At 38.0% G+C, this 15270-nt stretch overlaps 1 protein-coding gene across 2 annotated transcripts in view; it reads right to left on the bottom strand.

The window, feature by feature from the left end:
• The window catches only part of LOC128857062 (rho GTPase-activating protein 21), a 180231-nt gene that overhangs the window by 77027 nt on the left and 87934 nt on the right, over positions 1–15270 (bottom strand). For both annotated transcript variants that reach the window (XM_054092608.1, XM_054092609.1), the window contains exons 3-4: positions 14221–14457; positions 13713–14113 (exon numbers count right to left, since the gene is read on the bottom strand). In XM_054092608.1, the coding sequence (XP_053948583.1) occupies positions 13713–14113; positions 14221–14457 (638 nt within the window). The remainder of the gene's footprint in view (positions 1–13712; positions 14114–14220; positions 14458–15270) is intronic.

Below are 15270 nucleotides of genomic sequence, written 5' to 3'. Positions count from 1 at the left end.
AGCTAGTGATGAGTGCTTTAATACAGAGCATTTTTTAGATCTCTGAGTTACCAGGGTCTCGAGATATAGCCGAAAAGGTGGACCAAGGTACCCCTGGATGTGTTTGTACAATATGGGTATCAGATGGAAGCTGTTGATGAAAGCTTTTAAGTGAAGTAATTTTTACTGCCCGTTTCCGGGATAAAGAAAGGAGATGGAGCTGGAGATGGAAGAGGGAAAGGAATAGCTACAGGAAGAGGAAGAGGAAGACCACTTATTATTAACAATTAAAAAAAAAAATTGTAAACAAATTTTAAAATGTTACATATACGCTTATTATATAAACGTTAATCTGAAGTCAGTTACAATGAAAAATTCATTGTATCATTGCCGGCGTGATTGGTGATCGTTTCCTTAATTTTTTGCAGAAAGGTTATGCTAATATGAGATGTTACCTATATCATTCATATATTTACGTACTACCTGTGTACTTACAAATATATGGTTGAAGCAAATATATGTCAGTTTTTTTACTTCGCCTGGAAAAGTTTATATAAATGTAAGAAGAGTAAATAGAACTTATTTTATATTAGACTTCACGCAAAAAAGTCATTTGCACCTGAACACATAGCTGGGTTAAAGCGGAGGGGAATAGAACAGTTATCTTCTCCTTCTCCGCTTTTTCGTATACGACGAAGTGTATGTATCATACGAATGATGTTGTTGTTTATGTGTAAAGGGGAGCGCATCTATGCAAATGCAGAACGGAACAACGACGCGCTCAAACTTTCTTTCTGATCTGATTTTCAAGCAAACAACAAGTGAGTATTTTTATTCCAAAGAAAACCACGTTTAATTAATTAATCTAGATTTTTTTTAAAGACGACCAGCGGAACGGGCGGGTTTTCGCTAGTAGTTTATAAAACTGAGTACCCTTTTTTTTTTTAATTTTGATAAAATTTTTTTAAATTATAATAAACTGATTTTATTAATCTTGCACTATGTTTGAAAGTTAAATTAATATGGCCTTTCGTTTAGAATGAATTATATTTTTATACTTTATAAAATTGCGTACGCAAATCTTTGTTTTTTGTAATTCAGATAAAAATTTTGGAAATTTTAATAACTTTTTTCGCATTTTTTTAATCTTGTATAAAATTTGAAACCTGAATTAATATGGCCTTTCTTATAGAATGGATTATTTTTATATTTTATGAAACTGCGCACCCATTTTTTTTTTTACAAAAAAAAATTTTTTTAATTTTTTAATCTTTTTTTATTTTTATTTTATTTTTAATTTAATTTTTTTGATTTGTTTTTTATTTATTTTTTTTTTAAATTTGTTTAATATTTTTTGTTTTAAGTTTTTTTACTATTATTTTTTTTAATTTAATTTTTTATTTTTATTTTTTTAACTTTTGAAACTTTTAATGACATTTTTCCTTTTTTTAATCTTGTAATGGCCTTTATTTTGGAATTAATTATATTTTATAAAACCTAATTACCAAATAATTTTTTTTTTTTATTTCTGATAAAAAAAATTTTGTTTTTTTGTTATCAAAATTTTTGAAAATTTTAATGACATTTCTTAAATTTTTTTTTATCTTGCACAAAATTTGAAACTGTGGCCTTTATTTTAGAAGTAATTTATTTTTATTTTTTTATAAAAAAGTTTAAGTTTAATTAAAAAATTAATAAATAAATAGTTGAAACTCAGTAGCCAAACCAAAATTAGTTTTTTTTTTAAATTATTCGAAATTTTAATGCAAGTTTGCGGATTTTTTATTAATCCTGTACAAAATTTGGAACTTCAATGAAAATGGCATTCATTGAATTATATTTTTATAAAACACAAAATAAGTTTATTATTATTATTGTTATTATTTATTAAAATATAATTAAAATTATAGATTAATCTATGATAAAAGCTCTAGCTACCAGGGCTATCGGCTTAAGTTTAATTAAAATATAAATACAATACTTAAATAGTCAAAACAAAAATACAGAGTTATTATATTTTTTCGCGGGCTGTATAAGTATAACCTCTAAATACACCTTCACTAAAAGCTTATTGTATTACTATGGAAATAACGAAAAAACAAGCATTGAAAAAAACACTTAAAACAATTATACTTATTTTGGACCAAATGTCCATTCATTTCTTTTCTTCTCCTGTAAGTAACTTAAATACGCCAGTTGTGGTCTCTTCATATTAAGTTAACGGTAATATTTTGTACCGGAATATATTTAGAAATTCCATGTATATATAAAAAATATATGTGGAAACACATCATTTCTCGCCTCGCAGAGTAGCCGGCAATCCATCAAAAAATCGCTAACAAAGCTCAGCTGTTACCACTTATCGCGTTGTCACATCATTGATTTATATAAACTTAAAATGTATTGTTACTAATTCACATACGAGGTTTTATAAAAAAACAAAAATAGTAAAAAAATAAAAAATACACAAACCAACTTGTTCTCGCCGCCATTCAACTTTAATCAAATCAACATCATTGCTGACGGACTGTTGACAGCAAAGTCTGCGAACAATGCGCCGCCCTCGGACTCACAGCTTTGCGATTTACACAATGACACTTAACGACAATTTTCACTATTCAATTGCAACAATGCATATTATATGTTTGTATGTCTGTAGCACAGATCACAAACAAAGCATTTGCACACAACAACAAAAAAACACAACTTTTTAAAATCAAAATTATAAAAGCCAGCAAAGTTTGTGTAAAAAGTCCAAACTTCTATGCGGACTCTTACTATTGGTGAGAATGAATGCAAGTGTATGTATGTGTGCGCTGTGTGTGTGTACGCACTTGGCAGCCACTTGTTCGTATGTAGTGTTGCTTTGTGAAAACTTTATTTAAGTTATGACAATGACGGCGGATATGTCAGCTGCTTGTTTGGGTTTGAAGTGTGCGCAAAGGCTAGAATAGTATCTGATATGCAGCTACACCTATGTATGTGTGTGTGTGTGTGTGCGTCGATTTTAGTTGCCGTGTGAAAGTGTTTCCTGCAATCAATTCACAGGCTGTTTACAATTAAAAAATAAAGAAAAAACTATTTGAATATGAGAACGAGCGCAACTGAGAAAATTTGCAGTATTCATAAAACCAAGAAATTAGTAATAGATAGCAGATAGTATTCATGCCCAGCTCGCTATTGCTGTAAATCATCAAGCGGTAACTTAAATCAAGCATTTAGTTTTTACATCTACCAAATCGCCAAGAAAAAACTACGCAACGGAGATGGCCGAATAAGAAATTACGCTAATTTAGAGCTGGGCTTCCAAACTTGACTTGCTCTTCTTTGGAGTGAGAAGAAAAATGATCCAGCTCGACAAAACAGATTATCCAGAAGATGTATGGCTCTTGGGTAGATGTCATGGATTAGTGGAAGATAGATGACTAATCAACTAAGCAGTTGAGAGCTCCTATGCAATAAATACTCGAAATTCAAAAGGACTCTTATCAGGCAATTCTTTCAATAGAGCAATTCAAAAAAAAAAAAATACATAGATCGATATGAGTATCACCGCCCCTTACTCATGATGTGAGCTTGCATACAAACTATGAGCTTGAACTCAAACTCTTAACTCTTAAACTCAAAGCTTGAGCGCAGAGATACGAATTGGAAAGTCGATAAAGTTTACACCAAACCGCTAATGGCGCGATTGCGTACGTAGGCAGGTTTCCGCAAGCATTTTTTCACTTGCTGTAAAGAATGTGTCAAGATGGTTCAAACGCTGCGGATGAAGCGTCAACTCAAGTGGAGTGGATACAAGATGACGACAATCACTCCCTCGAACCTAAAAAGCGTCCACCAAAGCTTTGCAAATAAGGTTAAGTTTCGTAGCGTAATTCTATATAAAGCGGCGAACGTAAGCAAAAATACAACTCATCGATATAGAAAAGCTTCTAAAGCTTTCTAAAGGGTGATCAGATTGGAGGTTCTCTTTCCATTTTTTTAACACATCATACCTGAATACTGTCAAACTACAATAAATATATAATTTTTTTCGGAATTCATTGACATTTCATCATGAAAAGACTTACTATACACCTCAACAAAGTTTACAAATCGTACAATTGGATTACGAAAATCGAAGCTCTGTAAAAAGTATTCATCGGGCGTTCAAGCTAGCTTATGGTCCGCTTATGGTGGCCCATTTCTGGCTTGCTGGCTACGTTAATAAGCAAAATTGCCATATTTGGACTGAAGGGTAACCCGAAGCCATTCAAGAACAGCAATTACATCCATTGAAAACAACTGTTTAGTGCGGTCTATGGGCTGGAGGAATCATCGGATCATATTTTTTCAAAGAAGAGGCTGGTGTCAGAGTGGTTGTAAATGGCGAACGCTATAGCGCCATGATAAACGACTTTTTGATGCCGGAAATTGAAGTCCGTAACCACCACACAGGCTCAGAAATGGAATACCCAGGAGGCAAAAATCGACATTTTCTACACCCGCTCGTCGTTGCTTTTCATCGAGGTCAAAACGTTGCCGAAACAGCCCGGGACGTGTATGAAGAAGGTGTCTCCCCCCACAGCACGGAAATGGTTTGCAAAGTTCAAAAATGGCTGGCATGTCTCGCAGCGGAAAGCCTTCTGAATTCGATGAACAATGTCTCAAATCGCTTTTGAAGGAGACGGTCGACAAACCAGTATCGAATTGGTGGAAAAAATGAACTGCGATCATGAAATGATTGTAAATCACCTTCATTCAATGGACTTTATCGACAATTTGGGAGCCTGGGTGTCTCACGAGCTCAACGAAAGAAAAACACAAATAAAGTCGCCTTCAAATAACTTCTCAGCATCTCGCCCGCCATCGAGCAGCACGCGGTCAGAAACAGCGCTTTTTGTACCGAATCGTCACGGAAGATGAGAAATGGTGCCTATGCATCAATATGAAGCAAAGAAAGGAGTGGGTGACTCCAGGAGATACGCCAAAGCCGAGAGACAAGCCGGATTTTCATCCAAAGAAGTTCATGATATGTGTTTGATAAGACTGGGAGGGCATAGTGCACTGGGAAATGCCCGAAAAGAATGCAGCGGTCAACAGGGAGCTCTACATTGCCCAGCTACACCGCGTGAATGAGGCTATTTGACTGAGAAGACTTAATCGACATGGTCAAATCCTACTCCTTCACGACAACGCCAGGCCCCATGCCGTCAAATCTGCACTCGAAGAGCTCAAATGGGAGGTTCTTCTTCTAACCTTACCTTGCTGCGGTTTATCATGCGGCATCATTGGGCCGTATTTTTTCCAAAATGAGGCCGGTCAGGCAGTTACCGTGAATAGTGTTCGCTATCGTGAGATGATAACGAACTTTTTATGGCCCGAATTGGAAGATATGGATGTGGGCGATATGTGGTTTCAACAGGACGGTGCCACTTGCCACACAGCTAACGAAACAATGGCTCTTTTGCGCGAAAAATTTGATGGCCAAATAATCTCACGTCGCGGCGATGTCAATTGGCCGCCAAGATCATGTGATTTGACACCGTTGGACTTCTTTCTTTGGGGTTATTTGAAAGAAAAGGTGTACGTCGATAAGCCAGCAACAATTCAAGAGCTAAAGTATGGGATAATTCGGCACATTAACGGCATAGAACCTCAATTATGCCTCAGCATCATCGAAAATTTGGGCCATCGGATGGAGGTGTGCCGCCGAGGCCATTTGGCGGATATTTTGTTCCATACGTAATTGAGCCATACCAATATTATCATAATAAAGAGAAATGACCATAATTTCCTAAAGAAATTGTATTTCATTCAAAATCAACACCGGCCATTGAAACTTAACCAGCCTTTATTATTGATTAACTTATTGGTATAATTATTGTCTTTTATCTAAATAAAAGTCTTCGGTAAAAACGCTACGAACTTATTCCGTAATCCAATGATTTTTCTAATGTCCTCAAACGAAGTACTGTCATTTATGATGGTTTGAGCTGTCAATATAGTCACTGGTTATTCGTTGTTGGTATAGTAAGCGGAAATTCGAAAATGAAATCGCAAAACTTTCTTCTTTATTCATACATTTTTTACTTTCCAACTTCTTTGCCTTTGCTTCACCAAAGCTTCATCCACCAAACCTCCATTTAGAATACAAAAACTGCAATGTTCGATGGCCCACCCTGTATATACGTGCGTATAAGTACTTATATATTTATTGAGCGGAAATCATCCACCTACACTTGCGCTGAAAACTTGAACTTAATCAAGGGCAAGGTCATTGCGAGACTTGCGAGACTTGCGATTGTCATGTGGGGCAATAATAAATATTTATAATTTTTTATTAAATATAAATATTGAAGTCACAGGAATACATACTTACATACATATACACGTACATATATGCAAATATGTATTATAAAATATCACATGCTTGCACAATCCTGCTCTCTTGCTAGAGTTTATCACAGTAGCGGCTTATCTCGAGAAGAAAAAATTTGCACAGAAAATGCAATGAAAGAAAAACAAAAAAAAGCCGTAAAAATAGAAATAAAATGCAATAATTCAAGATAATTTATATCAAGCCAGCAATATATAATTCAAATAGATTGCAATTTTAATTTTAAAAATTTTATATTTAGCAACCACAACAACACAATTATTCATTTACAATTTAAATCTACTCACGCTTGCACGATGGCATGGCGAAAATAGCGCAATTAACACATAAAAATAATGCAAACGAAAATATAAATGGGAAAAATTAAAAACAAAAATCGCAACAACAAAAACCAACAACAACAAAACATTAAATGATAATAATAATTTTTGCAATGCAAAAGAATGACAAACATGCAGACATGGCGAATTAAATAAGCTTGATGAAATCATCTCAGACCCTCAGACTCTGGGCTCTGATGCGGTAATTGCGGGTAATCGTGTTGTTGTTTTTGTTATTGTTGTTCACTGTGTTATGCTTATAAAAATGATGATTGTAAATAGCGCGGCGTTAATAATGACGTTAATGATGGGGCTAAACGTGGCGTTTACTGGGGTTAAATTGGCGCTGTTGCTATTCAAGTTTCTGTTGCGGCGCAAACTGCCTGACTCTTGTCTCATTATATTATAGTTGTATAAGGTATACCCTGCAGGGAATACGAGTAAATGAGCTAAAGAAACAAGTCTCTGGGTCAACACTGATATAATTTCGCAAATAGCAGGCCATATCGCTGAAGTGTCGAAAGGCTGAAGAGCCGTGAAGCGAACGCAAAAAACTGCACTTCCTACACATCACGGCTAAGCGTTGATGGCAGCGCTGAGAAGAGTTGGTAAGAAGGTTACCGATTTTGCGCTTCAGCAAGTTTTATAAGCCTATAACTTCTGAAAAGGACTCTTATGCACAGAACAAAAAAGGCGTCAATTGGCGTAGAAACTCAGCTTTGATGTACCCTATCCTAGTTTTTGGGTCCAGACTCCAAGAAAGTCGGCTAATGGACACATAAACCTATGCCAGGCGGGAGTTTTCGCAATTGAAAGCTGTACCCTCAGATGCCCTTGTAAAAGCACAATATGTAAATATTACATCGGATTGCGCTCATAGTCACAAAATGGAATGCAAGAAGTTTTGTGCACCCCTTCTTTGAGGGAATTGAGATTTATAATTTCGCCTTATTTTCGAATGGACTGGGATTAAGACTTGAACTATCTGTTTAACTACCAGACTGCTGCTGTGTTTACGGCAGCCCGTGTCGTATTCAAATTCAGCCTTGTTTGGGTTCCGGGGCGCAGAGACATTAATGGAAATTGTAAAGCCGATGAGCTAGCAAGGAAAGGTACTACTCTTCTGTGGCCACGAGCAAACTGATAATTAAAAACAAACTTTGTCCAAGAGGTCAATAAGTCATGGAGAGATGAAGGCCTTGTATAACCAGTCATGGGATATTTGGCAAGCATTCCTTGAGACTAGGAGTTTTCTCCCATGGATATTGTAGAAGTAGTAGAGATGAGGAAGAGGAAGAGAAAGAAACAGTTGAGCACTTCCTTTGAAATTGCCCAGTCTTAGCTAGAATCTGTGCAGGTTTTCTAGGTAGATACTTTTTCAATTCTCTTACGGAACTATGCGGCGTGCGGATGGGACTAATCCTGAACTTCATTAGAACCACAAAACGCTTTAATGAAGGTAAATAAATGGGGTTACCTCGGAAGTTTGCCATTACCTGCCAAGGGGCGACCATTATTAGAAAACATTTGGTGTTTCATGCACGCAGACTCGAAACTGTGCACTTCCGAATGGTAGTCACGCACTACGGCCGGCATTTTATATATTTATTCGAGCTCAACAATGGTTTAGAATTAACACAGAAGGGATGATGCCGCAGTTGAAGGTTTAGTAAAAAGGAAGCCCTTATTTTTCGAAAAGATGAGTTAAATAATCGGTATCTCGGTGATTGATTCACGGTAGATGGCTGAGAAAAAGAAGATTTCATACAAAAAAAATTCTGTGGCAGTTTTGAGATTACTTCACTTGAGCACGTACAACTCTGACACAGCAAAGAGAAAGTACGCCAAATTGTATGGTTTTTGTTCGATAAAAACGAAAACGCAAGCCAGGCGGCTGAAAGCTTCCAGAGTTTGGGTGGTAGGTTCTTACGCATCCATTTTCCATAGTGCGAATTTGGCTCCAAGTGATTACCACCAGTTCCGCTCTATGGGAATGATTTTACTCTTGAAAAATCCGCTTGTGAAAGTCAACTGTTTTTCCGAATATTTTTTGACAATAGCGACGGGTTTTTCTACGAGATAGGCATCCTTTGTGCTTATTTAACAGAATTTTCGTAGAATTATCTATGAAATCATGGCGACTTATCGAAAAAGGCGGGACGTAACTAACCAACTACATATGCTAAAAAAATCATGAAATGACATGCAAAGATAATGAATTTTCACTTTTTACATATATGTACTCGAAGGGGACGAAAAACCACGAGGTCGAAGTGCAAACCTCCTACAAATCTAATCTACTATACACTCATACGAAAAATAGAGGCTACACCAACTCTTCATGTCTCGAAACTCACTAGAAACGCGTTAGTAGTGACTAGTGAGATTCCCTGCTGGGTGTATATATATACATTTATATATATATGCACACACACACACACACACACACACACACACACACATGCAAATGTGCATAACTATTGGCACAATTTTTTGTTTTCATTTCCATAACAAATGCGATATGAGCGTCATAATAACCAGCTAGAACGATTTCGATCAGTATTCCAGAGCTGCAGATAATTGAATTAAGTGAAGAAGAATGCAGACAAGAGATATACGAGTACATATACGTACATACATTTAAGTAGGTACAAACAGGGTGGGAACAACGTGAAATTTTTCAAAAGTCCAAACGAAAGATTTTGTGTGTTAAATTTTAAACTCGAAAATTCAGTGCAGCCTATATCTAAATAAGTGTGTATGTATGCATGTATGCATGTGTGCTGATATTAACTCTGCCAAAATAGTTACTGTTCCTCTTATGATAAGCGGAGCAATCGCAGTAGCGAAAAAATTACTACATTAGATAACACATGAATGAAATTCATAATGTCTGGCAGTCGGGCAGACAATCAGTCAGTCAACTACCACCAACAATAATCAAGCGGTTACGTTTTCGCTGACGTCAGTAAAGTGCCTTGACTTACTCGTCGTTCAGCTGACTTGTTTGTGAGATTATAATGATTGCGGTATTATTATTAGTTATATTGCGTATTTAAGTACTTAGCTACGTAATATGCTGAGGGATAACTGAATTTAATTATATTAACCAAAAACTAGTTATCACGTTTCGAATATCCAAGCTCTGAAATTTATACTTTTAGAATTTTTAACTTTTTTTTTTCTTTTTTTTTTTGACGAAGCATACAAATCAGGTATTGAGGCATATCTCTTCATAAAAGAAAGATTTTTCGTTATTTTTGGTTAGATTTGAAGCAAGCAACTTCTAACTCTCTTCCAGGTGGGTCATGAATTAGGCATCGAAAAAAAAACCGAATTTGTATATAGATATTTTAATGGCAGATTGAAGGCCACAATCGTCAACTGTTCATCAACTTAAAAAAATCCACCTTCATTCATTTATAAAAGGCTAATACAATGGATAAATTGTATCTGACGGTATGGACAGGTCTTCTATAAACACAAAATAGTCCTAACTGGGCAAGTTTAGCAAACGAAATTTGGCAACTAAGCCTTTCGATTAAGATAGACAAAGAAATTACGTTCATTATTACTCTTCTTTTTTTTAATTTCATACACTTTTCGTGCATTTCTGCTATACCCGGCAGGCAATATCAAACCTCCACTAGTATTTCTGTCATGAAAATGATGCTGATGATTAAATACCGATCACTGGGCGCATAATGTCCGGTATCGCGGAATTAAGGCGTTCCGCGGAAGCTGTGCTGCAGACTACCGAACAGGTCACAGATTACGGATGGTCATACGGCCTTCAGATATGAATACGTTAGGTTAGGTATCGCGGTTATGGAACCCGCAAGGGAGCAGAAGTCGCGGTCGGACAAAATTCACTTGGCGAAGGTCGATGTTGCACGAACTAGCAGATGCCGACATCACACGGGACGGCGCAAAAACAACAGCGCAGAACCGTGTGCGATGGAAGAGTAAAGGCCCTATGCTCCCGAGCGGAGTGAAAAAGGATATTAAAAAAAGTGAGGCTTATGTGGCTTATCTGAAGAGATCTCACATGGGCCACAAGGGTCCGTAGTGTTACCAGTGTTGTTGGAGTCGTGTTAAACACAGTTCATGACAGATGTTTTGGCGAGTTTTAATAAACAGTTTAAACTTTTGTCCGCAATATCCTTCAGAGATGAAACGTATACCGATCCCAGGCAGTTGTAATGAGTTCTGCTTAGAGCAGGACAGTGGCAAAGGAGATGTTATAACGAACCCCTTCTTCGTCGCATAAGTGGCACGCGTCTTCCTGGACCAATCCTATTTTAGATATGAATAAGTACATATTTATTTGCAAATAAGAGATCCCGGCAAGCAGCGGGTAGAAATAATGGGTGTGGGTTGGCTTACTATGGCAAGTCCTCCAAAAGACCTACAGTGCCCGCTAATTCCTACTGACAAAGTGCACAAACGCCGCCCTTAATTAAGCATTCTTCCCTAATTCCACATCGCAGCGTTTGTCTTCATGTTAGGTGCGGCTCAAACAACATCAGTCTCTTGGAAATGCCATTCCTCTCGAGCTATACCTAAGGTAGCTCAGCCCCACTACGAGGATAGGGATTCTAGGCTAATATCCAACCTATTACTCCAAAATCACATTGCGACGGAAACCAGAACCGTCATGAAAATGCTCCTCCATCGGTCGTTTGGAGGCGGCATAAAACTGTAGTTCCCTGCATTTGCGTAGAAGCATCAAGACGCATACCACTTGTTGGATTAGGAGTGCACCCAAACATGTAATAAGTGATGTAAACGCCAATTATATATGGAAAACGAAAGCAGACTGCGTTTGTGAAACTAAACCGCCTTCTCAAGATATCGCAATTCTCGAGGGAATGGGAAAACAGCATTCAAGCGAGTAAAATTGCAAGAGTTTTCTACCCAATTATTACAATTATTACAGAATTAAGGATAATATGTCCCTACAAAAGAACACCGGCTGCGCACCTTGTGGAGCATAGGGCACCGTTTAGTGGACGCCGTCGCCAGGCGGAGAATAGGGGAACGCTCGGCAGAGATGCAGGGTAGGTTAGGTGGGTGATCGGTAAAAAGATCTCACTTACACCGCAAGGGTCCATTGTGTTACTAGTGCTATGTATATGGAGTTGAAGATTTTATTTTATGTAATTCCTAATGCACGTCTTCGAGAGTTTTTACAAGCCGTTCAGCCTTTTGTCGGCAATATTCTTCAAGGAAGAAAAATATGTTAATCCACGACACATTTGTCGAGTCCTACAAAGAGCAGGGTATTGGCAAAGTAGGTATTCCAAAGTACTAGCATTCGCTTCGTTGCATGTCTCACACGCATCGCTCTGGACTAATCGCATTTTGGCTGCGTGATGTGGGGTGAGACAGTGTCCCGTCAGTACTCCAACCAATACCAGTATTTTCAATTTTAAAGGCACAAAAGCCAAGATCATTATGAAAAGCTTCCTCGTAGTCGAAGGACAACGGCTAACAAGCTGAGAACGACGACGCATCAACATTTCGGAGTGTTCTTCAACACTTCGCTCTATGAACTTCGCGAATAGATTAATTTTTTAGTTTTTTTTTAAGTAAAGTTTCACACTTTCGAAGCGTTGTTAGGGCGTTAAACGATTCATGCTGACTTGCCAAACCTTACTGAACAGAAACGTCAACCCGCCATTCTCAGCTGTCAAGCCATACTTATCGACCCGACATATCCGTCTGAGAACTATCACTTCAGCAGTATGCTCCTAAAGTTTTAACGGAGTGTTGCACGTTCTTCAAGCAACAATAAATGAACTTTGGCGAAAGTCTGTATATAAAAATCAAAACCTGCTTTTAACTCCTCTGTGCTTTTCGCTTCAAACGGGATTACGAGCAGAACGAACGTGTTAAAAACCACAATTGGGACACATTCGTGATTCAAAAATATGTTTACATACGCATTTCATAAATCTTTCACCTAAAATATTGACATCCACATGCATGAGATCATAAATAACACAGGTCGCCAGTATATTTGACGCGGAGCCATGAGTTGGTGATGATAAGATATGCATCAGCTCTGAAGGTTTAGCTCAGGAAGACTCAGTAAAAAGTCAATTAACATTTTTTAGATTTCATGATTATTATTCTATATTTCTTCAAAGTAGGTTAGGCTAGGTTACGTTGAAGCGATTGTCCTGTGGGACACACTCAGGATCATAGCCCATTGTGATGCCGCGTGGGGTGCTTTTCCTATTTCTACTAAAGCCAGTGTGTGCTTTTCAAAAAATTTATAATATCTCCTATTTCTGAAGAACTGAGATCTTCCAATTCGTTAAAAAATGTTCTGCCTAGAATAGTTAATCTCAGCATTAACACCGATAACAACGCAGTCTTGAAATCCAACAGAGAATCTCTCTTCCCAACAAGTGCTACTTTGGATTAAGTAGCCAATTGAGTTATAAAGTCCTCTCTCGACGAACCAAACTAACACTCTACAAGACTCTCATCATGCCCGTTCTAACGTATGGCGCAGAAGCTTGGACGATGACAACATCCGATGAAGCGACGCTTGGAGTGTTCGAGAGAAAGGTTCTGCGTAAGATTTTTCAGGTGGAGAAGGACTTGGCTACACTTGGTGTGTCCAATTGGCGCCGGTTAGCACGAGAAAGAAACGACTGGCGCGCTTTGCTAAACTCGGCCAAAATCGCGTAAGCGGTTATCGCGCCAATTAAGAAGAAGTTAATCTCCGTCTGGATAGAGCAGGACAATGGCACAGAAGGTGCGAGATTGTCTCTTCCCTTGAAAGTAAAACGTACAAACTTCTGAACTACTGATTTCCAGTACTCAATCTTGTACGTGCAACCAAACTAATTCGACTTTTTCCGTTACAAAATATTTTAAAAATATCAGCTCTTTCAAATGTATACTCTTTTTTTTACTCTATTGCGGGCGCGCAAAAATTAGATACGCTGAGTTGCATAATTATCATTTCAACCACACTTTCCATAAAATAATAAGCAAATATTTAATTGCACACTTACCGCGCCACAAATCCTCCGCCGCCATCGTCCCGTAACAGCAACCGTCCGCTGTGCTGGTGCAGTGCCTGCGATGGCATATCGATAAATTCACCACTCCCCACTACTGTGGGACGGAAGCTACTGCTACCAGAGCTTGTAATACTGCCCGAACGACTAGCCTTTCCTCCGGTGCCAACCCCACTACCACCAGTACCACCACCACCACCACCGCTCAACGGTGGATATGAGATCAATTGATGTTGGTGTGAAAATGATTTTGTTGTAGTTGCAGCCGCAGCTGATGTGATTGGTATTAATGCGCCAGCTGCATTACCATTGCCCACAGTTACAGGCGATGATATGGGTCGAGGCGCTGTGGCAAGACGATTAGTTTCTGGTGTATGCGCAATGCTGGTGTAATGCTGCAATCAGTGTGGAAATGGAAATGTGGAAATAGGCAGAGAGAGATATGGTTATTAATAATTTGTCATTTATGAATGAATGAATGAATGGCTCAAACAACACTTACCATCTGTAGTACATCGCATTCCTTGGGCACTACATGCAACGTCAACACTGAAGGCGTTTGCTTGATCATCGACACGATTGTACTGTATGCAAGTCCGGCGATGGGTGTGTTGTTCACCATTAGAACGCGATCGCCCGTCTGCAGGTTGGCGTAGTGAGCAGGTCCGTTCGTTTGAACTTCTTTTATGAAAATGGTTTCCATAGCTTTCACTTGGTGGTGGTACGGATCAGATGCTTCCTACACACGCCGAAGCCAGTCGGTTAGTTAGTCAGCAAGCCAGCGCAAAACGGCAAAACAGCCACCAACAATCCAACCATTCAAAGAGCCAGTCGAAGTGAGCCAACAAAGTCAACACCACCACAAGACCGAAAAAATCGAGCGGCGAGAGTCACAATTGGAGTTGAAGTGGAAATCAGCGTCATCGCATGCGAAAGAGAAAAAAAATAAAAGCAGAAAAATGAGCGAGTGAATGAGTTATTTGATGGTTAAGTGTGAGAAAGTGTGCAAAAAAAAAGCAAAAAAAAACAACACTAATAACTCAAAAGTTGAGGGAGGGGGCGACGACAAAACAATATATTGTTAGGTATATTTTTTGTTTTTATTTATTTTTTACTTTTATTTATTTTTAGATGTGTTTATAATGAATGTTGTAAAAATGGTTGTTGCAGAAATGGCGAAAAAGTGGCGGTGACCGTAACGTTCGTTTTTATTTTATTGCTATCACTTTAGTTTTTGTTGTTGCTGTTGAACGTGTTTGTGTTGTTATTTAAAGTGGCAATCAACGAAGCATGGCAAAAACAAAAGCGAGAATACTCAACATAAAAGAAAGGCAAACTTTTAAGCCAAACAAAATCAGAGGACAACAGTAAAAAAAAAACAAAAAGTATATAAATGCGAATAACTGTAGACCAAACGTCTGTCTTCTTACTGAATGGAGAGCTTGATGAAAGTTCGTGAGGTGTTTAAAACTATGGCTGATGAACCTGGGAGTTGTAAAGCTGTAAAGCAGAGGAGCGCAATATCTTTTGTTTTACAAGTTCTTTGTGATTC

Source organism: Anastrepha ludens, chromosome 3, assembly GCF_028408465.1.
Source record: "Anastrepha ludens isolate Willacy chromosome 3, idAnaLude1.1, whole genome shotgun sequence".
In the NCBI taxonomy this organism is placed as follows: Eukaryota; Metazoa; Arthropoda; class Insecta; order Diptera; family Tephritidae; genus Anastrepha; species Anastrepha ludens.
This window is presented reverse-complemented; position numbering and strand designations above follow the sequence as displayed.